At 40.5% G+C, this 24,469-nt stretch overlaps 1 protein-coding gene and 1 non-coding gene across 5 annotated transcripts in view; both read left to right on the top strand.

Annotated features, from left to right (window-relative positions):
• The window catches only part of FOCAD (focadhesin), a 304,328-nt gene that overhangs the window by 98,168 nt on the left and 181,691 nt on the right, over positions 1-24,469 (top strand). For all 4 annotated transcript variants that reach the window (XM_032306228.1, XM_032306229.1, XM_032306230.1 and 1 more), the window contains one exon: positions 7,944-8,201. In XM_032306228.1, coding sequence (XP_032162119.1) covers positions 7,944-8,201 — 258 coding nt within the window. The remainder of the gene's footprint in view (positions 1-7,943; positions 8,202-24,469) is intronic.
• LOC116571256 lies at positions 4,743-4,871 on the top strand. The gene has a single exon (XR_004277814.1). It is a non-coding gene; the product is annotated as a small nucleolar RNA SNORA30/SNORA37 family (small nucleolar RNA).

Genomic DNA, 24,469 nt, shown 5'->3' with positions numbered 1-24,469 from the left:
AGGTGCCCCCCTCTTTGAGTTTTCTGACTATATTAGTAGTTCAAGGTCCTGAGAAATCCTGCAGAAAAGGAACTAATTCCTTGTGCTTCTCCAACATTATTTGAGCAAGGAATCCTTTTTTCTTATCATACTATTTAATTTACATGTTTATGCAGCATGTTGTTACATCTGGGACAATCCAAGGGGGGAAATCTCCTCAAGTGCCTGGAGATTCTGGGATCTGTAAGACCTGAGGCTTCTAGACTTCTTTTTTAATATGTGGCACCTTAGGCCATTTTTCTTGACAAAATGGCTCTTGTTGTCTCCTGTGTCCTGCCCTCCACTGCTGCCTTCAGTTGGAAGACTGCAGGTCTCCCACACTGCATCCCCGCTCCCTGCTGCTGACCAACCTCGGTCCGCTTCCTCTGTCTGTTTTTGTCAAGAGACTGTAAAAGTATTGTCAACGTCTGGTTAGTGGCTGGGTTCTGGGCCCACGTTGGTTAGACGTTTTCTCTTTTGGTATTTGAGTGTTGCCTTCAGTAAAATGTAGTATTACTTTCCCAGCTACGAATTTGATGGGGATTGAATGAGGATTAAAGAAGTGAAACTGGTGGAACATGTCGCCCTGGAGAGAGATAGTATATAAATGCAGGCCAGTCGCTCCGTCTGCACAAGCAGACATGTTGTTAAATGTCCTCGCAGCCTACATGCAGGCACTGTAATTCCTGGTTTGAGGGTGTGGGCAGAAACCAGCGTATAGGCAAACTGACCTTATTCTACAGCTTCGGAATTCCTAATTGCTCATCTAGAACTTTCCAAACTTGAAGTAGGTAGTTGACTTGCCTGAGAGAAGGAACTTCTTGCCTCCACCCTGATAAGACAGAATGTGGCCCAAATTTTCTAATATCGTTCTACTTCCTGTTGTGGTTTGGTCCTGGAGAACAATGGTTGGGTTCTGGATGGACCTGGGGGCAGGGCAAGATGTCCCCGTGTCTGAGACTTCTATTCTTTCAGCTCACAAAAAGTTTTCTCACCCCTTTATGACAGGGTCAGACACATAACTAAGACGATGGATACTTCCTGAGAATCGTCCTGACTCCAGTACGCTTTACTGTTCACTCACGTGTGTGTGAATCTTACTAACTCTGATAGTTAGACTCACTCTTCAGCAGCTGGTAAAGAAGGGCGAGGAAGGGATACTATTAGGGCCATATACATTCTCCTGTGATAACATGCTGCAAAATGGAAGCTGGGAGTGGAGATATGATCCCTATTTTTTTTTTTTTAAAGATTTTATTTATTTATTTGAGAGAGAGAGAGACAGTGAGAGAGAACATGAGCGAGGAGAAGGTCAGAGAGAGAAGCAGACTCCCCGTGGAGCTGGGAGCCCTATGTGGGACTCGATCCCGGGACTCCGGGATCATGACCTGAGCCGAAGGCAGTCAGTCGTCCAACCAACTGAGCCACCCAGGTGTCCCTGATCCCTATTTTTAAAATTGTAATCCACAGTTTGCTTTGGCTTTCCTTCCGCGCTCGTCCAGGCCTCTCTCTCAGATATACCTGTAAATTTTAACAGGATGCAAACTCTCCAGTTCTCTCCCTGAATCTTTGCTTTTGCTCGTAAAGCTCTTTTGTTTCCTTGGCCTGACCTACTCATTCTTCAAAACCCAGCCAGTTGTTCTCAGCCTCCTGGAGTCCGAATTCATGACCCTTTTCTTGGCATCCTCAGCTCTTTTAGTATCACTCAGTTGTGTTGTGTCTTAAGTTAGAGGGCTACGTGTATGTTCTTGCAGCTGTGCTGCGAGCTCATTGAGGGAAAGGATCTTGGTCTTTCTCACACTTTGCCTGTATTCTCTTAAGCATGTTGAAATTGAAATTGCAACAGTTGTTGAACTTTGTATTTTTTTTTCCCACTGAAGTGTTTTTGCTTTATCTTTGTGACCTGATCGTAGATGAGAGCTTTTCAAAGTCTTTTAGCCAGTTGTTAATTGAATACTCTACATACTGAAATAAGATAGGATGTTATCTATTTAACTTCACATTCTCAACACCTGACACATTGTTTACCACATGATAATCATTCAGTAAGTTTCTATTCACTGAGAGATGTGTGCTTCTCCTAAAGATATGGAAGATCATTTTCCCATCTCCGTATATTACAGAAAGACCTTTGTATAAAACCACAGGTCTTGGGGCACCTGGGTGGCTCAGTGGGTTAAAGCCTCTGCCTTCGGCTAAGGTCATGATCCCAGGGTCCTGGAATCGAGCCCCGCAAAGGGCTCTTTGCTCAGCAGAGAGCCTGCTTCCTCCCCTCTCTCTCTGCCTGACTCTCTGCCTACTTGTAATCTCTGTCTGTCAAATAAAATAAATAAAATCTTTAAACAAAACAAAACCAAAAAAACGCAGTTTTTTTCACAGTTCTACCGGTGAACAGAAACAAGGGTAAATGTTCTGTACCACACACTTCTGTATTCCCTACCCATTTCTGATGTGTTGATAACCATGAAATGAAACACACATTTTAATTTCCAGTTTTTAAGAATTAAAAAAAGTAAGTTATTAAAGCAACCATTCACCTTCTTTTAAGGATTAACATAATCCCAGAAGCTTTTAATATTTTTTAGTGGTCTGTGAAAAACAAGATTTCTTCTATTAAGCTATTAAATGGGATATTTAAAACCACCTATTTGTGTCTTCCTAGGCCAAAAAAAAAAAAAAAAAATCAGACAATAGTTGTAAATTCTGATGTGCTTAAAATCTTTGCGCCCCAGCCCCTAGAGAATGTGGTGGGGGGAAAGAAAGCACCAGGGTATGAGTCTGGGTCTAGGCAGGAGAGAGAGATCCTGCTGGTAATACAGAGAATTATTAACTAGTAAATGCTCTCCCATGACTTAAAGTTATAAAAGAGGCTCTAAAGAATATTCATTGATAAATGTAAGGAGAAGCTCCTACTTCTAGGACTGGAGAGATTACCCAAAGGAAGGAATGGAGAGGGTCTCCCTACTCAAGATCAAGATGAGACCTTATAGGGAGGATGTGGCTGTGGCCTGCTAGATGGTGACATTCTCTCAGGTGCCTCAGGCCAGAGCTGGTCTGTAGGAAACCACCTCTTGGGGTGTGAATGGGGTGGCCTGGGTCCTCCACAGGAAGACATTTCCTGGGTTCTCCTATATGCCCCTGGCAGACACGGTAGGAGAAATCCCTGGACAATATTCCACTGCATAGATATACACCACATTTTACTTTTCCATTCATCTGCTGATGAACTTTTGGGTTGTTTTCACTTTTTGGCTATTATTAGTAGTGCTGTTATGAACCTTCCTATGTAAGTTTTTATGTGGACATGTTTTCATTTCTCTTGGGTAGATAGCTAGGAGTGGAATTGCTAGATCATATGCTAACTCTGTTGGAGGAACTACCAGACTATTTCCCACAGGAACTATGCCATTTTACATGCCCACCAGCCCACCAGCTAAGCCTGAAGCTTCCAACTTGTCCATATCCTCACCAGCACTTGTCATTGCCTATGTTTTTGCCTCTAGCAGGTGTGAAGTGCCTTTTCCTTAGGGTTTTGATTTGCATTTTCCTGATGATTTCTTAGAATACTCCTTTGACAACTAAAGAACCTGAGGCTAGAGAAGTTGAGTTGCCCAGATTACACAGCTATTGAAGAATAGAATTGAGATTCAGATTTTGACTGTTTAACTCCAGAGCCTACATCCTACTGACTCCAGTTTGATTTTTTTTTTTTTTTTTTTTTTTTTTGCCCTTTTGGTAATTTGTCAACTTTGTGCTGAACTTGCAAGTAAATAGAACAGTTGCCGATTTATAGGTTAACATTAAGTCATGGTACATTAAAATAAATTGACTTCTTAGAAACTTTTCGTTGGAAGTTAAGAGGAATTAGTAAGTCTTAGACCTTGCATATCTTCCATCCTCTTCTGAATCACATGGATACTGAGGATGGTATGGGTTTCCTTGGATGATAAGCAGCCCTCCCAAACCTCTTCACTCTTGACTAGATTCTTCATGGAGGTATAGGGCAGAAAGAGCCTCTTGAGGCTTTGTCTAGTCCAGTCTTCTGCCTCTGCTCTGGTGCGTGCTAGAAGGGTCTGGCAAAAATTTGTCCTCCTTTCAAGGGGCTCCAGGTTTGAGTTTCCATACCCCTTCTCCTGATCAAATCGTGGCTCCAGTTTAGTTAAGCCTATTTTGGTCACTATTACATTGGAGTGTTAATCTTAAAGATTTATTTGAGTGAGAGAGCACTCATGAGAGGAGAGTGAAACCTCAGAGGGAGTGGCAGAGGGAGACAGAGACGGAGAGAATCCCAAGCAGGCTCCATGCTCAGCAGTGCTTGATCCCAGGACCCTGAGACCATGACCTGAGCTGAAATCAAGAGTCGGGCACTTAACCAATGGAGCCACCCACGGTGTCATAGACGAGTGTTACTCTTTAAAGTTAATGAAAATCTGTATTCACTGAACTCACAGTTTCTTTTTCAGACCCCTTGAGGCAAAGAAGTGCTATCAGATTATCTGTCTTATTTTAATACTTAACAGACTCGAACATTTTTATTACAAGCTTTTTCAAATAAAGATTCTCAACTAGTATGTGTAGATGTTTTACAACCATTTAATATTCCTTTAAATGTTACTTTTTTACGGTTCCTTTTTTCTTGTATTTTCTTACTGAGATGTAATTCACCTAACATAAACGTCCTTTATTTTTGAACACCTGCTTTCTCCTCTAAAACAGAGAGCCTGCCAGCACTTTCACAGGCCCTCCCCCGGGCTGTGGGGCCAGGATTTGGTAGCTGGTGCTTAGAGAAAGCCCTGGGTTGCATCCTTGCCCTGGGACTGTGCCAAGGGCAGCCATCACTCACTGGGACAGCAAGACTGTGCTGGGATGTCTCATTCAACACTGTGCTTTTCTGCCGCTGTTCTAACCCTAGGCAAACAGACAAAAACCAGATCCTAACCATCAACATAATACTTCAAGTAAAACAGGATTTTCTTTCTGTTTCAGTATGTTTACTCTTACCCGTCTGGGTAATGTTGCTGCTTTTGACTCAATTTATGGTGGATGGTGATTTCCAATTACTTTCTTTTATACTCCTATCCACCAGTTTTATTTTTCTCTCCTAAAGATGACAGAGATCATATTTCTCTGTATTTTGCAACTTTAAAGACTGTGCAGGATTCTTTATTGTGTCATTATGTACCTCAGTAATCTTGGCAGGAAGGTAGTCATTACTTCCATTTTACAAATGAGCAAAGTGAGGCTCAGAGATTAATGTAATAACCTCTAGCTGGCATGGCTGTGCCAGCGTCCTGGTGTTTTAAAGCACAAGTCCAATGCTGTTTGTCCTTTGTCTAAAGAACGTCAGTGAATTTCATCTTTGGGTCTTCAGTGAATTTCATCTTTGGGTGAGGGAAGTATTTTTAGAGTGAAAGGGCTGTGATAAATGTGAGTATTTAACTTTTAAAATTTATTATTTAAAAAATTATAACACATTAAAATGGTTCAAAAATTACAAAATGGTATCAATGAGAAATTTTCTTCTCATCCTTGATTCTGGTTGCCCAGTTTCCACCCTCTCAAATGAAAAATGAGTCGTGGATGTTAATTTCTTTTGTATTTGTCCCATAACTTTCTTTGCATGTATAAGCAAATACAAATACATAGTCCCCACCCTGTTTAAAAAATAATTGGTAGCATTCCAGGCACACTGTGTGCATCTTGTATTTTCATGAGTGTTCTTTTCATGTCAATAAAGATAGGTTCCTCATTTGTTTTTACAGTGGGATTTGCTTTCAAATGGTATCTTTCTAAAGCATGTACTTGAGACAGTTGAACACCTGTGTCCTCACAAAAACTTTTATAGGACTCTTCATAGCAGCATTATTCATAATAGCCAAAAAGTGGAAACACCCCAATGTCCGCTAAATGGTGAATGTTAAAAAGTGGTATATCCATTCATTGGAATAATACTGGCCAAGGAAAAGAAATGAAGTGTTTATACAAACCATAGCATGGATCAGCCTTGAAAACATGCTGAATGAAAGGAGCTGGTCACCAGAAAACACACCTTGTGTGGTTCCTATTAGTTGAAATAGCCAGAATAGAAACAGAGTAGATTGATTAATGGTTTCCAGGGGCTGTGAGGGTGGTGTTGGGGGAATGAGGAGTGACTGTTAATGGGTATGGGGTTTCCTTTTGGGGTGATGAAAATTAGCTATGATGATGCCACAAATTACTAAAAAGTTCACTGAGTTGTAAACTTTTAAAGGATGGGTTTTATGGTATGTGAATTATATCTCAATAAAGCTATTATTTAAACAAATTTCAGAGCTGCCTGGCTGGCTCAGTTGGTAGAACATGAGACTGATCTCAAGGTCATGAGTTCAAGCCCTACACCAGGTGTGGGGCCTACTTTAAAAAAAATTTTTTTTATAAAGCTTAATTTTTTAAAAGATTTTATTTATTTGACACATACAGAGAGGGAGAGAGAGAGAACAAGTAGGGGGTGCGGCAGGCAGAGGGAGAGGGAGAAGCAGTCTCCCTGCCTAGCAGGGAGCCCAATGCTGGGCTTGATCTCAGGACCCTGGGATCATGACCTGAGAGCTGAAGGCAGATGCTTTTCTGACTGAGCCACCCAGGTGCCCCTATAAGGCTTAATTTTTACTTCCCATTTTTTCAGTCCTGTATCTGTATAAGTCACTCTCGTAACAGGACAGTTATAATCTAGAGATTTCTAATTTGTTTCATTATGTTCTGTATGAATTGAATCTTTTTATTAGCAGGCAATATTTAATGCTTCTTTGATGTCTCTGACTTCTCCTGAGCCATGTGGGCACACTACTCTCCTTGGCAAGAGTTCTGTCTATTCTCTGTCCCTGACGGCACTACTTTATTTCCTTGAGGAGTCATTTCTCAGATTGACTTAAGCATAACCTCTTCTCTGGGTATCATTTCAGTTTAGAGCTGTCAGGCTGTTTCTTATTGCCGAAGTTATTCACAGTTATTAATTCCCAGGTTCCAGCTGAACCAATGCTGTTCCTGTCAACATTCTGTCTGTTACAAAAATGAATTGTCCTCAGTCCAAGTCTGCCACCTGCCCAGGGTTGTCTCTTACCAGAGCTGGAGCGGGGCGAATACAGTGATTTTTTTTTTAGTCTTCCCTCTCACGGGGTGCCTGGGTGGTACAGTTGGTTGAGCTCTTTCTGACTCTTGATTTTGGCTTGGGTCGTGATCTCAGGGGCTTGGCATTGAGCCCCGTGTTGGGCGCCACACTTAGTGCAGAGTCTGTTTGTCCACCCCTACCCCCCGTGCATGCACTCTCTCTCAAATAAATAAATAAAATCTTAAAAAAAAAAAAAGAAATCTTCTCTTGGGGCACCTGGGTGGCTCAGTCGGGCATCTGCCTTCGGCTCAGGTCATGATCTCCGGGTCCTGGGATCGAGCCCCATGTTGTGCTCCCTGCTCGGCCGGGAGCCTGCTTCTTTCTCCCCTTGCTTGTGTTCCCCTCTCTTGATGTCTCTCTCTCTCTGTCAAATAAAATCTTAAAAAAAAAAAAATAAATAAATTTAAAAAAATCTTCCCTCTTACCGGTAAATACTTTTTTTTAGTGATAATAGGTTTGTTTTTTGTTTTTTGCCTTTTTCCCCCAACTCTATTGCCTCTGGATCTTGTATATTGATCCTTTCTCCCCTCCTGCCGGAACCAGGAGCACTTGGTAAATAGGAGGAAGAGTTGAAATCAGGTGTTCTAGAGTTCCATCTGTTTTATTTTTGTGTAATCCTATTAGCTCAGATATGTGCAGAGGAGTTTTTGGCAGGAATTGAAAATTCTGTACTTTGTTGGAAGGATTGATTTCTTACAATGAAGTATAAAAAATAAATGAATATATCTCTGACAAATAGACTTACTTCATTTATTCATGCCTCTTTTTGTTGGTTTTTCAGCTCTCCTACAAGCTTGCTTTCCCCATAACCAGCATGTATGGATCAATATTTACAGCCTGGAGGATCCTTGAAGTCATGAGAGAAGAGTCTGCGGCCAGTGACTGGCTGTTTTCCGTAGAGTCCTTGCTCCCTATTACCACAGTGATCCCTGTGCATGTTTTCCTTCTGTTGGCTCACCTCCTTGTTGAAGATCAAGGACAAAATCTTCGCCAGATACTGAAGGTCACTACATTATTAGCCCAAGCAGATTCTTCTCAGGTAAAGTAAGAAAATAATAGAACAGTAATGGGGGTAAAGCTTAACTCTTGGAATTATAGATTATTCTTGGTTTGCAGATGGTTTTGATCAAAATCTTAAATTATGGGTTGATTCTTTTTTAGGGGGAGTTGGGAGGCTGTTTTTATCTTCTCAGTTTGTTCTTTTTTTTTTTTTAAAAGGTTTATTTGTTTGCCAGAGAGATAGAGCACAAGTAGGCAGAGCAGCAGATAGAGGGAGAGGAGAAGCAGGCTCTCCACTGAGGAGAGAGCCCGATGTGGGGCTCGATTCCAGGGCTCTGGTATCCTGACCTGAGCAGAAGGCAGAGGCTTAACCCACTGAGCCACCCAGGTGCCCCTCAGTTGGTTCTTTTTTGTCTGTACTCTGAGTTCATGAATACTTGATGCAAACGTTTCTTCAGTGAAAGCACATTTCACTGTGAAAGCTACATATGATGCTATTCTGGCACTATGGTTTATTGGTAGATTTGCTCGTTTGTAACACTATGTTAACTCTTGCAGCCTATTCCAAGGTGAATATCCCTTAGTTCTAATATTGATCTTTTACTTTATTTACTTATTAATTAAAGATTTTATGAGAGCGAGTAGGAGCAAGCACAGAAATCACGGGAGTGGTGCAGAGGGAGAGGGAGAAGTAGACTCCTTGCTGAGCACAGAGTTTGATGTGGGGCTCCATCTCAGGACCCTGGGATCGTGACCTGGGCTGAAGGCAGATGCTTAACTGACTGAGCCGCCCAGGCACCCCTAATATTGATCTTTTGAAGTGGATGCAGATTAATTAATTTAGGGTAAAGATGCCTATGTAATAGGCATTCATCTCTCTTTGATCCTATCTTCAATCTTTAATTACAATACTGGGTCTTTGCTATGTATAGTAAGGATGAACATGCTGAGTTATGAGGGTGAATAATCATTGTTCCTGTCTGCACAGAACTTGGAGTGTAATAAGTAGGCAGACGTTATTAAAACTCTCCCTCCCCCCTTTAATCATATATTTGGTAAAGTAATCTAATTTTTTCCCACTGGATAGACTGAAGGGAAGGGTTTCCACACCAAATAGGTATGGTATGTGCTTATGCTTCTTTTCAAATACAGTGAAGAAAAAGTTCATCTCTTTATGGAAAATTTGTGTTCCTTCAGGAAATAATTTAGTTGTAGAGGTGGGAGAAATACGTTCATCTAAGATCAGAAGTTAATGTATTTGGATTCTTTTTATCCCCAACTTGCATGCTTTTTCCTTCCAGTCAAGTAAACAACTACTGATCACAAAAAATTTTCCTCCTGACTATACCTCTTATGGTCTGATTCTCCACATGGATCTGTAATGTTCTCCAAGTACCTGTGTCATATATGGCATAGGCATAATGTGAATCATTTCCACTTTGCTTCCCACTTTGTTTCTCCCTTCACATTCTGTAATAAATCAGTTTCTAATAAATGTTTTATTTCAGTGCAGACACCTTAGAGGATAGTATCTTTATAATAGTTAATGCATCAATAATGCCGAGAGATTATCTAAAGAAGTGCTATAGCAAGTTACCTGACCTTTGTATGCTGCTGATGTAAAACATATATTACATCAAATTATGTGTTGATACTCAGGAAATGCATTGGTCTTTGAATTCTAGGGTGATAACTTTGAGTTACAAGTAACAGAGACCCATCTGTCTTAAATAGCTTTTATTAGCTCCAGAATTTAGAACAAGCATGGCCTAGACAGTATATTCGCTGTATAGTTTGTTTCCTCTGTGAATTGGCCGGCGGCCCAAAGCCTTATAACCTTATATTCCATCCAAAAGGAAAGGAGCTGGGGAGCTGTTTGGATTGACCTTGTTGGGTCACGTGCTCACACTGAATCAACTGTTATGGCAGGAGAATGGGACACTTTAATGCACTTTAACTGGCATCGTGGGTAGCATGGAAGTGGATGAAGTGTCAGGCCTGAAATTGTCTGTGCCCCCAGGATCCTGTGAATAGAGGGTGGGATGATTCACCAAAGGAAAAATAGTTTCCTGGTGATAAAAGTGGGAATATGCTAAATAGGCAAAAAAATGTAGTGGGGAACTTCTCAGTTAGTGTTCTGGGAAGACTGAAGTGGTGTAAGTGCATTTCAGGTTTGCCAAGACTATCTCCCCTCCAAGCTCTTGGGCACCCAGGTAGCTGTCCAAGGTCTGGGTGCTTGGCTGGTCACCTCTGGCCACCTGTTCTTTTAGCTGTTCTCCCCACTGTTCTTAGAAACTTGATTTTCATGTGTGCCATGAGATGGGAAAGGTTGGGAAGTACTAGAGTGACCATCAGGTTTATTCATTTATTCAATAAATGTTCAGGAAGAAGTGGGAGAAATCAAAGTTGGTATATTACACTTCCTTTGATTATTTCTTGGATAGTTTGAGAGAAATGAGAGTGTCATTGTGCTGTTAGGATGAATAGTAGGGTGAAATGCTTAAAGAGCTATTGAGATTCGTGCATAAGCAAGGGCAGTATCATTAATAAGAACTTAGAAGTGGAGTTTTTGTGAAAAGGACAAAAGTATCCTTGAACTAGGAGATACTGTGTTTTTGTTTTTCTTTTAAGATTTCTTCATTTATTTGAGAAGGGGGGGTGGAGAGAGAGAGAGAGGAGCAGGGGAAGGGGCAGAGGGTGAGAATCTCAAGCAGACTCCCCACTGAGCACAGGGCCTGACACAGGGCTTCATCCCACAATCCCTGAGGTCATGACCACAGTTGAAATCAAGAGTCCAGCACTTAGCCGGCTGAGCCACACAGGCGCCCCCTAGGTGATACTGTTATTTTCTTCCCTTCCTATGTAGTGAACATGTCATATATTTTCACTGGACCTTAATTATAGGTAAAGTAGCCCAAAAGGAAAGGACTGAATGTTTGAAAAAAGCCAATTTTCCAATTGTGAGTAGATACTTGGAATAGACTCAGTTGAAATGCGTTCGGTTATTGGCGGGTTGTTTCTGTTTCTTTAAGTTGACAAGTCTGCATGAAATGTATTAATACTTCATTTGTGTTTGTCCTTTCTCACCTTATGGAAAAAAGCTGTATTATGTGTAAGCAGTTTTTGGCTCAGATTCGGGAGCAGTTGATACTCAGATTGACTGACTGATTTGAGAGACAGATGGAACAGAGGGACAGTGAGATGGAAAAGCAGGCTCCCTGCTGAGCAGAGAGCCCAATGCGGGGCTCGATCCCAGGACCCTGACATCATGGCCTGAGCTGAAGGCAGGAACTTAACTAACTGAGCCACTCAGGAGCCACTCAGGTGCCCCTCATGGGCAGGTGATACTAAACAGAAGTCCTAGACTACTGATGAGCAGAAGCTAAGTAAACAGGCAGTTACGAGTAGGAATTTCAAGGCTGTCTTCCACCTCTGTTTTGGTGGTCACTAAACCTCTATGATGGAATTCGTTGGCCTGCCGTATGCTTACTAAGTATTCAGTTTGTGTGTCACCATGATTTATTGAAAGAATCCTACTGGAAGATCTTGTGAGAAAAAGTATTTCAAAAGTTTGAAAGAGATGAAGTATGTTTTGGTATGCTTGTTATTATTCTAAGGTATTAATTATGTTTAGTGCTGATTAATGGTAGTACGAGTCAGTGTTCTATTAGTTCTATTACTGGTAAGAAAATGGGCTTTTTAAAAAGCTGTGACTGTGTTACTTATCATGCAGTCTGATGGATCCTCTTCCTCTGTGAGTTTTCATCTTTCACCCCTACCTGGTTCCTGCGGGGCATGCATTTTCTATGTAGTTTAGTAGCTTTAGGACCATGGAAGACTAAATGGAGTTAAGTGGTTTGAAGGGAACTTAGCTTTGTGAGTATCATTTTAGAGTTAACTGGATGCAGATGATGATGTTGAAATAACCAGATAATTAACCAAAGTCATAGCAGTTAATTGACACCTGAAAAAAATAGGGCCCCTATCCCTGCCCCCATCTAGGAATGCTGTCATTAGTTACTACTAATCCCAATAGTTTTCTTACCCAGACATCATGAGATTCAATTTGCAGAAGATTCAAGCTAGGTCAGGCAGTGCTCAGTAAAAGTTAGGTTCCTTTTACATGTTTGGCGGGAATGTCTTCTAGTGTTCTGGGGAGAGATCCAAGAATGAGCATCCTGTGTAAATTCCCATGGAAGTCTTGAAAATTTTAAACACATTGATTTAGTTTAGAGAGAGTTTTTCATATCATAGCCTGTGATTATAATAAATGAGAGTGCCATCTATTTCCTAAATTAGTGTTTTTTCTGGAAATAAAAGTTGATAGATTGGTGTGCTTTTTGGTTATCTTTATGTAATAGTTCCTGCCTTTCTGATACCGAGTAATGTTATTTTCCTTCATTTTGATGGAAGTCATTCAGACTGCCTTCAGAGATGCCTGAATGACAATGGAAGCACATGGCTTCATGGCTCATGTACAGTAATGTCCAGTTGGCCTTATTCTTGCCTCTTCAGAGAGCTATTTCCTACCTCTGTGAATTGTTCAGGACCGGGTTTTGTCAGGGGTGAGATCAGTGGTAGTGAATTGTGAACATGGACTCTAACGAGTTAATTAAGGGATAATGTGGACTCCATGCCTAAATGAAATTTATGGAATTTTAATTTTAATTTTCTGAAATTATGGAATTTTAATTTTTTTTTCTGAAATTTATGGAATTTAAATTTTTTTTTTTTTTTTTTTAAAGTAGTCACATTCAGTGTGGAGCCAAGCATGGGGCTTGATGCATAATCCTGAGATCAAGACCTCAGCTGAGATCTAGTCAGATACTTAACTGACTGAGCTACACAGGCACCCCTACAGCTTTTTTCGTTTATTTGTTTTTAAAGATTTTATTTATTTTTTTTTGAGAGGGTGAGAGAGAGTGAGCATGAGTAGAGGGGAAGGGGAGAGGGAGAAGCAGACTTCCCACTGAGCAGGGAGCCCAATGTGGGACTTGATCCCGGGATTCTGGGGATCATGACGTGAGCCGAAGGCAGACACTTAACCGACTGAGCCACCCGGGCGCCCCAACCATACAGCTTTTTAGAAAGACAGATCAAATCTTATTTTGAACTCAGAGCCAATGACTGGCCAATTTGTGTACAATATGACTGTGGACAGTTGGGAAATGTCTCAGACTGACAATTTCCTTACGGAGAAGTTAATGACTCTTAACCAACAAGCCAACTTCAGATAAATTCCATATGTTTACCTGGGACTCCCTTAACCAAACCCCCAAGATGTTTTTCAGACCCTTAGGCCCTGTGAGAAGAAAAGGCTGTTACAAAGTTCTTAAAACCTTCCCTATCTATTAGCTTAGCTGTATTATATTAACTAATTATTATAACATAAGTTATTGTATTATGTATTTAACATAATAGATTATATGAGTATATATTAATTACTATAATGGTATATATTAATTACTTATAATTATAAGTATTTATTAGAGTAGGTATGTTATTAACTATAGCTTCCCTATATTTGTTGGGAGTGAGATTCTCCGTCTGATCCTGGAGAACAGAGGTGTGGGAGGAAGCTGTTATTCCACATTGCAGTATGTTTATACAGAAGCCTTATTGGAATTATTAGGTGCTTAACAGTAGATCTTCTAACTGTATGTCGGGAGAACACCTGACAAAAGATTTTAGTCTTTTTTGGAAATCAGGACTCCTGGTCAGTGGCTTTAAAACCTGAGAAATTATGTTTTCTCCCTATCTTTCTATATATAGTAAGAGTTTATGGCAAGACTCCATAGGTATTGGCATTGAACTTGAACCACAAGGGTTAGTAATTTTTAGGTAGGCGTAGGTGGTTGAAAATGAAATCTTAAAACTTAGTATCTCAACTTCAATGGAATAACTCTAAATACTACATGTAACGTACATTAGTTTCTTTTTGATGACTGATGGAATATGCCTAAAAGGAAAGTTTATGAACTTTGACTTTAGAGAAGTACATATTCCTTCCTTAAAACCTACTGTCATTGAAGAACGTAACAAATTGAGTTTTGTGAAACTCACTGCCTCTCTCAAACCCTTGGTACTTGCTTACTTTTCTCTTGTTTGGAAGTGGGAAGAGAGATGCTGTTTTTTGTTTTTTAATTAATTTTTTTTACTTGGAGTTTACAACTCTCGGGTCTTTTATTTCCCTTTTACGTTTTGGTTGTTAAGTCTAGTTAAAGGTCTTGCTTAATGGGAACAGTTGCCTTCTTTGATAATTTAATTTTATCCTCTGTAATGTTTTCAGGGCTTAATTTTTTCCATTTGTAAAAGTGTACACACTTCAGAGCCATTTGAAATCACTTATGTGGCTAGGTTCATGGCCCATGACTTGCTGGTCTTTCAAACGTCGTATATTATCACATAGTAAAAAAGCTGACTTTCAGGGCAGAATTCTGTGATAGTTCCACTCTGGGTCATAAGCCATATTTTAACATGGAAAATGAATAGGAAATGTGTGAAATTTAATGGTCTGTAAGTTACTGCTGTGAGAAAAGGAGAAAATATATTCTTGCACAAAGAGTCTTTGGACACTTTGCACTCTGTTCTATTGTCACTGAGTTCTATGAATTGCTACCCCCTGAAGTCAGTCCGCTTTCTGTGTTCTTCACACCAGCAAAACGAAGCCAGAATGTACAGTACTTTTAATAAAGAGCTTTACAGATAAGAAGTGCTGTACAACTATTCCCTCGTAGCTATAGCATCGATTATGCCTAGAGCAAAATTGGGCTGAGCCTGTCAACATGAAACAATTAGACAAAGAGAAACACAGACTTAAATTCAAGGTCAGGTATCTATTCTGTTTGGTGATAGTGTGCTTATTTCTTCTTTTTAAACCCCACATAGATACCTGTAGAATGTTTTTAACTGGCATTTGAACCTTTCACTGTTTTTGTTTTTTCCTTTTATTTCAGAAAGCCTAGAATTTATACCAGCAAGGAGTTCTGTATCAATTTCTTGCCCTCCCTGAGTGTTCCTATTGGACAGAGTTTCTTTTGAGGAGCCCATAGATTGTAAATCACTTAAAATTGTCGCAGAAATTATTTGATTGTGATTTTCAGTTCCACCCTATATCACCGTGATAGTCAGTAGTTCTAATACACTGAAACAGAAACATTTGTCTTGTGGTGTCACTGAGTCCTGAACATAGAGAGGGGTAGGGTAAAGCCCTGAACTGCATTTGGAATAGTGGAGTCTGTCTGCTCCCTGTTAAATACCAGATAGAGTAGCTTTGTCTTCTGGTTGAGACTCTCCAACAGAATTACCTGCCTGAAATGGGCTTCTAGTGTTGGTGAAGAGGGAGATCAGATTTTGTGGCAACTTTGAATTTCAAAACTGGTGCGAGGAATTCCCCTCCACGGGAAAACGCATTGAAGTCCACTCTTGCCAGAATAAAAAATGTCGTCTTTTAACGAGCAGACAGGAAAGGAAGAAGGTTTATTGGTCTCCTGGCTACATGAATCATGGCCAGAAATGGTCCAGCTTCACCCAAGTGAAGCTGCCAGTTGACATCCTTTACCATTCATTCTTCAGCTCTTCTGAGTTAGCCCTTCAGATGAGAGGACAGTCTTTAAGGAAACATTGCTTTACATCTACAGGAGCAACCCATGCAAGCTCCCTACAGCTGACTTGGCACTGATTCATAAATATAAGTGGATAATGAAGGCTCACCAGACTTGGAGAAAACATAACAGCGTTAGTAACCGAAGAATCTGTTTCCAGAAGAAAGAGAACTCAGGAAGAAGAATATAATGAAAAACAATCTAAGTCCTGAGAGAGATTGGAAAGCTGTTCTATCATTCTGTGTTCTTATATGGTAAACAAAAATACTGTTGTGAGAGAGAAGAAATTCAATAATGAGATTTTAGAAATGGAAAATGTGATTGCCCCAGTATGTAAACAGAGACAGGATTAGTGATTTTCAGAACATGCAAGTAAATAGTTCAAAATGCAGAACAACAACAACAAAAAAATTAAAAAGTGAAGACACTGAGCGTCAGTATTGGGAGTTGTAATATCTTTCTGTAGAAATTCCAGTTGGGGGATCGGAGAGAATGAAAGAGAAATTTAACACATGACAGAAATCTATTTCATGAGCTGAAAAAAGACACAAAGATACTGGTTGTTGGGGCCCTTTGAAAGCCAAGTAGCATATGGAAGAATAGATCAGTACCTAAATGTGTCCCCCGAACTTAAAGGATAAAGAGAAAATCATGAGAGATTTTTAGAGAAGAAGGGGGAAAAGAAAAACTTGAAGATTGATCTTCATTTCTTTTTTTTTTTTTTAAGATTTTATTTATTTATTTGACAGACAGAGATCACAGGTAGGCAGAGAGGCAGGCAGAGAGAGAGGAGGAAGCAGGCTCCCCACTGAGCAGAGACCCGATGCGGGGCTTGATCCCAGGACCCTGGGATCATGACCCGAGCTGAAGGCGGAGGCTTTAACCCACTGAGCCACCCAGGCACCCCTGATCTTCATTTCTTAGCAGCAGCACACTGCGTGGTGGAATACATGGGATTATTGCCTTCTAAATTCTTGGGGAGAGTCACTTTGTACCCAGATTATTCATCCCCATTATCCTACCTTTTACGACTGGTAATAAAGGCTTTTCAATGGTGTGCAAGAATTCAAGAGCATTTCTTGATTGCTGATTTTTTTAGAGGGTAGGGAGGGCAGGAAACCCCTTAAGGATGTGCTCCAACAAAATGGAAAATGAATCCAAGAAAGCACAGAGAAGAAATGTTGAATGGTGATCAAAATATCCAGTAAACCTTATGGTTAGTTTAAAATAATTATTTATAGAGTATGAAAATTAATTACCTGGAACAAAGGTCCAAGCTTTAAAACATGGTAGGGGTAGGTAGTGATGGTGTAAAGAGTTGAGAATGTGCTGAGGGTGGAATTGTTTTGGAAAATGAGTAGTTCTTCATGTTAGAAAAAGTTGAAATATGCGCATAAGCCCTTATTAGTAACAATTAGTGATTTATAATTTCTAAATAAAACAAAAGGAAAAAGGAAGAAAGCCTAAAAGGATGGTAAATGGGAACATAAAATAAGATGGTAGGAATAATTCCAAGTAGACCAGTTATGACAGTTACTGTGAGTGAATTAAATTATCAAAAGAAAGGCTCATACACTCTAATGTTTTTAAGAGGCAAACCTTGAAACAATTGACAAAAATTGAAAATAAATGGTAACAAAAGCTAGGTAGATCATTAAGATAGAAGATGTGGTAATGTTATCGTCCATGGTAGATAATACAGAGTCCAAGATAAAAAGCCCCACAAAGGACAAAAGTTATTTGTTACTGACATAGGTAGATTCCAAGTCAGCTTTCATTTAGAAGCTGTCCCATTGAAGTTAGGAATCAGAAAAATGCGGCTGATGGACATTTTTCTGGAGGTTCTGGCCATTGTTCACTCAAGAAAAAGAACTAGAACTTACATAATACGAAGGAAAAAGCCAGAACTTCTTAGAAAATCCAAGAGAGTTTACTTAAAGCTGTTTTTAGAATGGATAAGAGAGTTCATTACAGTGGACATATATAAGATATAAGTGTACCAAACCAGTTGGTTTTCTTTATAAAATAACCTAATAAATTAGATAACATTGGCAGTATATGGGAAAGGTGTAATTTATAAGCAGTGTAGAAGCAGTAACTATTTCAGCAGTATTCTGAAATACTAGAAATGTATAGAAACAGTTTGATGTAATTATAAAATGTCACCAAAATACAGTGGCATCTAATATGACACTTTAGATATGGAATTCACATCATAAATATTTATCGTGGATTGAAATTTAATGATCTTATGATTGCGAGACATTTCATTTTGTTTTTGCTGTTAACTATCTTTAATTGGTATATGGGTTCTGATTCATTACCATAAATTTGTGGCAGAAAGGTATTTAATTAATCAATTTCATGTTATAGTGCCAAGGGCCCAAAAGGAAAGTGTTGGTCATGTTTGCCAGCTTGACTGAATTCTGAGTTCTGTTGAGTAAACCAGTTCTAGGCCTTTTGATAGCCTGGCTTGTGCTTTGGAATAAATGCTTCTATCCTTAATCTTCAGTGCTACATAGTTTTAAATGTGGTCTACCCATTAGAAACTATAGTTTTTCCTTGAACAAAGTAATAGCAAATAAAAATAGCTAACATTTACATATGCTTATAACATACCAGTCACTATTTTAATCACTATTTTAATCAAATAAAGTGATTAAACAGCTCTTTGAAGTTGCTACCACTACTGTTTAGGAACTGAGGCACAGAGTTTGCTTAAATTCCCCAAAGTCACACAGCTAGTAATTGGCAAAGCCAGGATTTGAACCCAGCACAAAAGGTTCCAGAGTCTGTGCTCTTATCCAGTATGTTATTACTGTCTCTACAACTTTTCGTTAAACTATTAAAAACATTTTTTTGACAGAACAAACAAGATTCCCTAACTTCACATTTTTAAGATTGGTCCAGTCAGTTGTAGAGAGAATTACATGCTAAGAGAAGAATATCAATGTTTGTTTGAAATCTGGGCAGGTCTTCAATCCTGTGTGACTTTTTCTTTTTTTTTTTTTTTTTTTTTTGGCCTCCATTATGCTAGCTCCCTTTGGACCTTCTATAAATAGGCAAATCACATTTAGCCAGCTCTTTATACCTAACTAGAAAACCTATATACCATCCTAACTCCTGAAGGCATCCATCAAAGGGAAGATTGAGACAGTCCAAGTGAATCAGCAAATCAGCAAGCATGCTTGCAGTTGGGATTATCGCTTAATGGTCAAAATGATATGATACTTTTTGGTTTGTAATGATCCTAACTGGGAGATTCTGAAATCTAATTGAAGTCAGTTCTATTAATAAACAAAAAGAGTAGGTTGTTGTAGTCTCTTTGAAAAATAATGTCTGTCAGTGCTGAAGAAAATTATATGTTGGTTATTAGGTTTGAAACCTTTAAAATACAGTTAAGATACAGAGCTGATTCAGGATCTTGAAAGGGCAAGATGGCATCAGTCCTTCAGAAAAAAGTCATGGAGAACCTCTTTGGGATGCATGTTTTAACTGGAACTTGGGATACAAAGACCCTTATTGGGGAATTCACAGTGCTTAGGGAAGATAGCAGTCTCCGATCAGAATACCTTTGTGGTGAGTGCGATAACACAGAGAAGTGCAGTGTGTTGTAGGAGGGAGGGAGGCCAGAGGGGTGGAGGAATCATAACAGGAAGACTGCCTGAGGTAGGTGATTCATAAACTAGTCTTGCAGGTCGAATACAAGTTCAAAAAGAATATCTTTGAAATTAACTAGAAGAAGCATATATTGCCTGTTTTTACACTATACAAAACGCTACTTTTTATATGTGGCATTTATATGATCCTCCTTGAGTACCATTATTGGGCAAACAGTGGAATAAATACATTTCTGGAGGTGCTGGAGTAGTTTTTTGGTTTTGTTTTTGTATATGAACTATAGGTTCCCTAGCTGTAATATATTTCTCATTTCAGATGTAATTTTTTTTGTGTTGGGGAGTAAAAGCCACTGACCGTCACAGTTGTAGCTACTATGTGAAAGCTGTAACTGAAAGAATGCGTCAGGATTTGGTGGACTTGATGGGAAAGGTCTATTCTAGAATTCTGAAGGTAGGACAGCTGGTAAAGTTCCCTTACCCGAAGTCTTGAGACTGATTCTCTCCCTTTGTTTTCTCACACTGGACTCCTACCTTACCAGTGATAATTTTGAGTTTTCCATGATGGGTAGTGTAATAGACTCTTTGGCAAGTTGTCAGAACAGTTGTGTAATGCAATTGGGCTTCCTGAAGTTCATTTATTTCAAATGAGTAGGAATGGTTACAAACTCAGCGGAGCCAGGCAAGTAGTTAAGGAGTGACTTGGGTTGATTTCTGTGTGTCAGGCTTCCAGTGTATTATGGGGCTTTCAGAGACCTCATGTCCTGTTCTCCTTGTTCAGTAGCATTTTTGTGATAGTGGATCATAGCTGCATTTAAGACAATTTGTATCCCTCCCCACCACCTAGAGAAGAAGATTATGTAAAAATACATGTAACCTGAGTTATATCATACCACAGAGTTAAACAGTGCTGAAGATGATTGAATGTGAGTAAGTGCAGATTAGCATTTTTAGATGTCCTAGAGTTATTTTGAATGTAATTGGTCTTCGGAAACTTTCAATAGATTACAAGTGGACTTAGAATTCATAAAAGGAGTTCCTTAAAGGAAACAGTTTTATCTCCTAGTGACCTTGGACACTTCCTGGTCAGATTAGTTCCTGGACAAATACCTGCTTTGTTGCCGCTTGAATGAACACATAAATATATTAAATGCACGTATCAACCCTACTAGAACCAACAACACCCTATTTTCCAGTATTGTCATGTGTTATCCAGACTAATAAAGGGAACAGTGTGGAGTCCAGGGATAGAATTTAGGTTCGGTTAGATTACAGTAAAATCTTATTAAGTGAAATCCTATTAATTTAGGGTTCAGCGTAATTAGATACAGGCTGAGTTAAAACATAAGCTGATTTTGAAGCTATTGTTTTTAGGCAGTTTGGGCTTGCTCATTTGCACGAGCACAATGAATGTGCCAATTTAAAATGATCACATTATCTATTCATTAAGACATATCAGCAGGGACTGGTACTTGGCAACACTTGGCTAATTAGTTTGTTACAGTATGTACATGAAAGTAATCGAATTTTGTTTCTCTAACATTTTTCTCTAATCCAGTCTTACCTACCTTCATTGTTTCCAGTAGTCTGAATTGTTATTAGTGATAATTACACTGGTGGCATTTTACTCTATTTAAGTGTATTTAGTTGTCAAATTGTATTCAGTTTTTAATGGTGCATCTTGATCTATGTAAGTGGAATTATCGTGGAATTATTTTGCTTGAAGTACTGGTAGATACCTTGTTTTTACTATTCTCATTTTATTTTATTTTTATTTTTTAAAGGTTTTATTTATTTATTTGACAGAGAGAGATCACAAGTAGGCAGAGAGGCAGGCAGAGAGAGAGGAGGAAGCAGGCTCCCTGCTGAGCAGAGAGCCCGATGCGGGACTCGATCCCAGGACCCAGAGATCATGACCTGAGCCTAAGGCAGCGGCCCAACCCACTGAGCCACCCAGGCACCCACTAGTCTCCTTTTATTAAGCATTTTCAAAATGTTCATTTTGTCACTTATCCTCTCTGTCTCTCTGTCTCCCTGTCTCTGTCTGTCTCTCTCTCTCGCAAACTTCCTATATGGCAGGTTCTGGTAATATTAAGAAGAAAGGGTATAGTCTTTGTTTTCAGAAATCATAGAGCTTAGTGTGTTGACAGAGGTATGAAAATTTACTGTTTAATGCAGGATGTTGAGTGCCATTGTGGAAGTAGGTAAGTGTCCGTAGAACATACATGAAGGTGGGGGAGCACAGGTTTCCCTGCTGCAGGGGACAGGGAAGGCAGGATGAAGGGCAGGTGCAAAGACAGAAATGTGTGGCAGGTCACGGGGTGGGGAACGAGGCAGCAAGGAGTCCTCTCCAAAACTGAGGTAGACAGGGTATGTGAAACTGTTCCTTCAATAGATACTGGGTAAGTATCTGGAGGCAAGATCGGGAGAACCTTGCAGTCAGGCAGGAGATGAGAATTTCTCTCAGGAGATGAAGTTATATGACAGGATGTTAGAAGTGTTGGTGGTGGCTCAGTGGGTTAGGCCTCTGCCTTTGGCTCAGGTTGTGATCTCAGCGTCCTGGGATCAAGCCCCACATTGGGCTTTCTGCGCAGCAGGGAGCCTGCTTTCCCCTCTTTCTCTGCCTGCCTCTCTGCCTGCTTGTGCTCTCTCTCTCACTGTCAAATAAATAAATAAAATATTTAAATAAAAAAAAGTGTTGGCGGGAACCTTGTAATACGAAAATGCATTTTTCTTTTTAAAGATTTTTTTTTAAAGATTTAAAAAAAGATTTTATTTATTTATTTGTCAGAGAGAGAGCACAAGCAGGCAGAGTGGCAGGCAGAGGCAGAGAGAGAAGCAGGTTCCCTGCTGGACAAGGAGCCTGGTGTGGGACTTCACCTCAGGACCCTGGGATCATGACCTGAGCCGAAGGCAGCGGCTTAAACAACTGAGCCACCCAGGCATCCCTCTTTAAAAAAGATTTTATTTATTTGACAGAGAGACAGCCGCAGAGGGAGCACAAGCAGCAGGAGTAGGAGAGGGAGAAGCAGGTTCCCCGCTGAGCAGAGAGCCTGATGCAGGGCTCCATCCCAGACCCTGGGATCATGACCTGACCCAAAGGCAGGCACTTAACAACTGGACCACCCAGGATCCCCACAAAATGAATTTTGAGACAGAACATCCAGCAGAACTTGGAGAGTAATAGGAATAAACTCTGATGACTGAGTACTATTGCAGTTTTTAACCCGTCACTCAGAGCAGAGGTCTAGAGTTTAGGAGATGACAGCATAGGTGAAGAGAAGAAGGGGGTTTTTTGTGGCAAGTTGCTGGCGTGCTGAGTCCTACAGTTGCCAGCCTCTCTCACCTCAAGCCTAGTGACACGGACTTCAGTGGAACCCCATGTCTGTCCGAGCCAACTCTGTGTATCCCTGGCAGCCAGGGTGGGCGGATATTTAGTATGAATATCCCCCAAATCTAGCATCTGAAAGAGAGCGATGGGCTGGCTAGCCCTGGAGGTAGGAGGGCTGAAGCTGGGGCGAGTACTGGCCATGTAGAGATTGGCTTGTGTGCCTAGAAGTTGTCGAAACAGAAGATGTGTGTGTTTCCAGTGGAAAGAGAGCGGGCAGTATGGGCAAGAGAATACAGTGGACTTGTCTTATCCCATCTTACAGGTTTGCTTAGAGGACTCTACACACTTGTGGAAGAAATAGGATTCCTACAGACAGGACAATCAGACTGGAGGAGAGCATCTCACCTGTATCGGGAGTCTAAAGAGAGCTTAATCTTGTAGGATTAGGCTGCTTGCCAGGGAGCCATAGGAGGGTCACTCGGGGGGCAGGTGAGCTGGAAGGACACGAGTGCCTCCTCTCCTCGGAGGGGCTGGCCCACTTCCAGCAAGGGAAGGGGGAAGCCCCGCCTATCAGCATCTATTAAAGGGAGTGAGTGAAGGGAACCCTCGCGAGTGTCTCCACCTGTCACTGTGAAAGAGGACTTCATTTGGACTTAAGACTTTCTAATTGATTAAGTTCTTCTTTCCAGCTTATCTCTGAACTGAGTCAAAAGACACCCCTCCCCCCACAGCAGAGCATTCCCTGAAGGGATCCCCAGTTATCCCCTCAAGCAATGGGGACTACCCTGAGCCAGCAAGACCCCAAGTGTTTGACCCCAAGGCAGTGATGGACCTGACTTTTGTTGCCCACCTGCGTGGATTGCCCACTGACCTTTGTCCTACATTTGCACTATACAAACCTGGAAGTCTTTTTTTAGTACTTTGGAGACAGTCTTTGAGGTTCAAGTTCACTGTCATCCGGAGGTTCGTCTCACCGAAATAAATCCCTTTCTCATTTCCCACCTCTCAATTCCTTTCTCATTTCCCACCTCTCATCTCTCTGCCTTTGGATTTTATCGGTGGGTGGAGAGTGGTGGAACTGGTCTGTTTGGAGACACCCCACCCCCTAGCCGGATGCTCTTGAACTCCCGTGCCCCACTGGGTACAACTATAGCCTTTCTGCATTTAACCTTCTTAATCGCATCAGCAAGGCAGTGAAATGTGTAGAAATGTGTAGACATCCTCAGGCTGAGGCTTCTGTGGATACTGAATGATGCCAAATCATGTATTGTTGGGAGGGATTGTGGTTGGATAATTTCACACCTTTTCCTTTAGTTTCCACTTTGTACATTTTTTGTGCTTTGCTGAGGTTTACCAATGGCAGTCTCCCAGTTCACTTTATCTGAAGCTTTTACAGGCAATGTCCTATGGCCCTTGTAATTAATGGTGAGTTGCTGAAGTGTTGTGATGCATCAAAGTCATTGCAGTAATCAGTTATGCCCATTCTCTCCCTTTTCTTCTTTCTTCTCCTTGGAAGCATTGGTGGGATTTCATTTAACCCATGTAGAAACCAGGAGCCCTATGCATGTTTCTGTTGCCTGCTGAAAAATCATTGGTACCTGTTTTAAAGTGCTCAGTGAGCATCTGATGAGTTCTTAGTTATTTTTTGAAGCCAGGGAGGATTCAGGCAATGGTCTGCAAAATTGCTGAAGGAAGTCCAGGAATCTCCTTTAAAACGGTGGAAAAATGAAGAATCACGCACGCATATATTAGGTTG

The sequence above is a fragment of the Mustela erminea genome, chromosome 12 (assembly GCF_009829155.1).
Source record: "Mustela erminea isolate mMusErm1 chromosome 12, mMusErm1.Pri, whole genome shotgun sequence".
Classification (NCBI taxonomy): domain Eukaryota; kingdom Metazoa; phylum Chordata; class Mammalia; order Carnivora; family Mustelidae; genus Mustela; species Mustela erminea.
The sequence above is the reverse complement of the archived record's forward strand: the minus strand, read 5'-3'. Positions and strand labels throughout refer to the sequence as shown.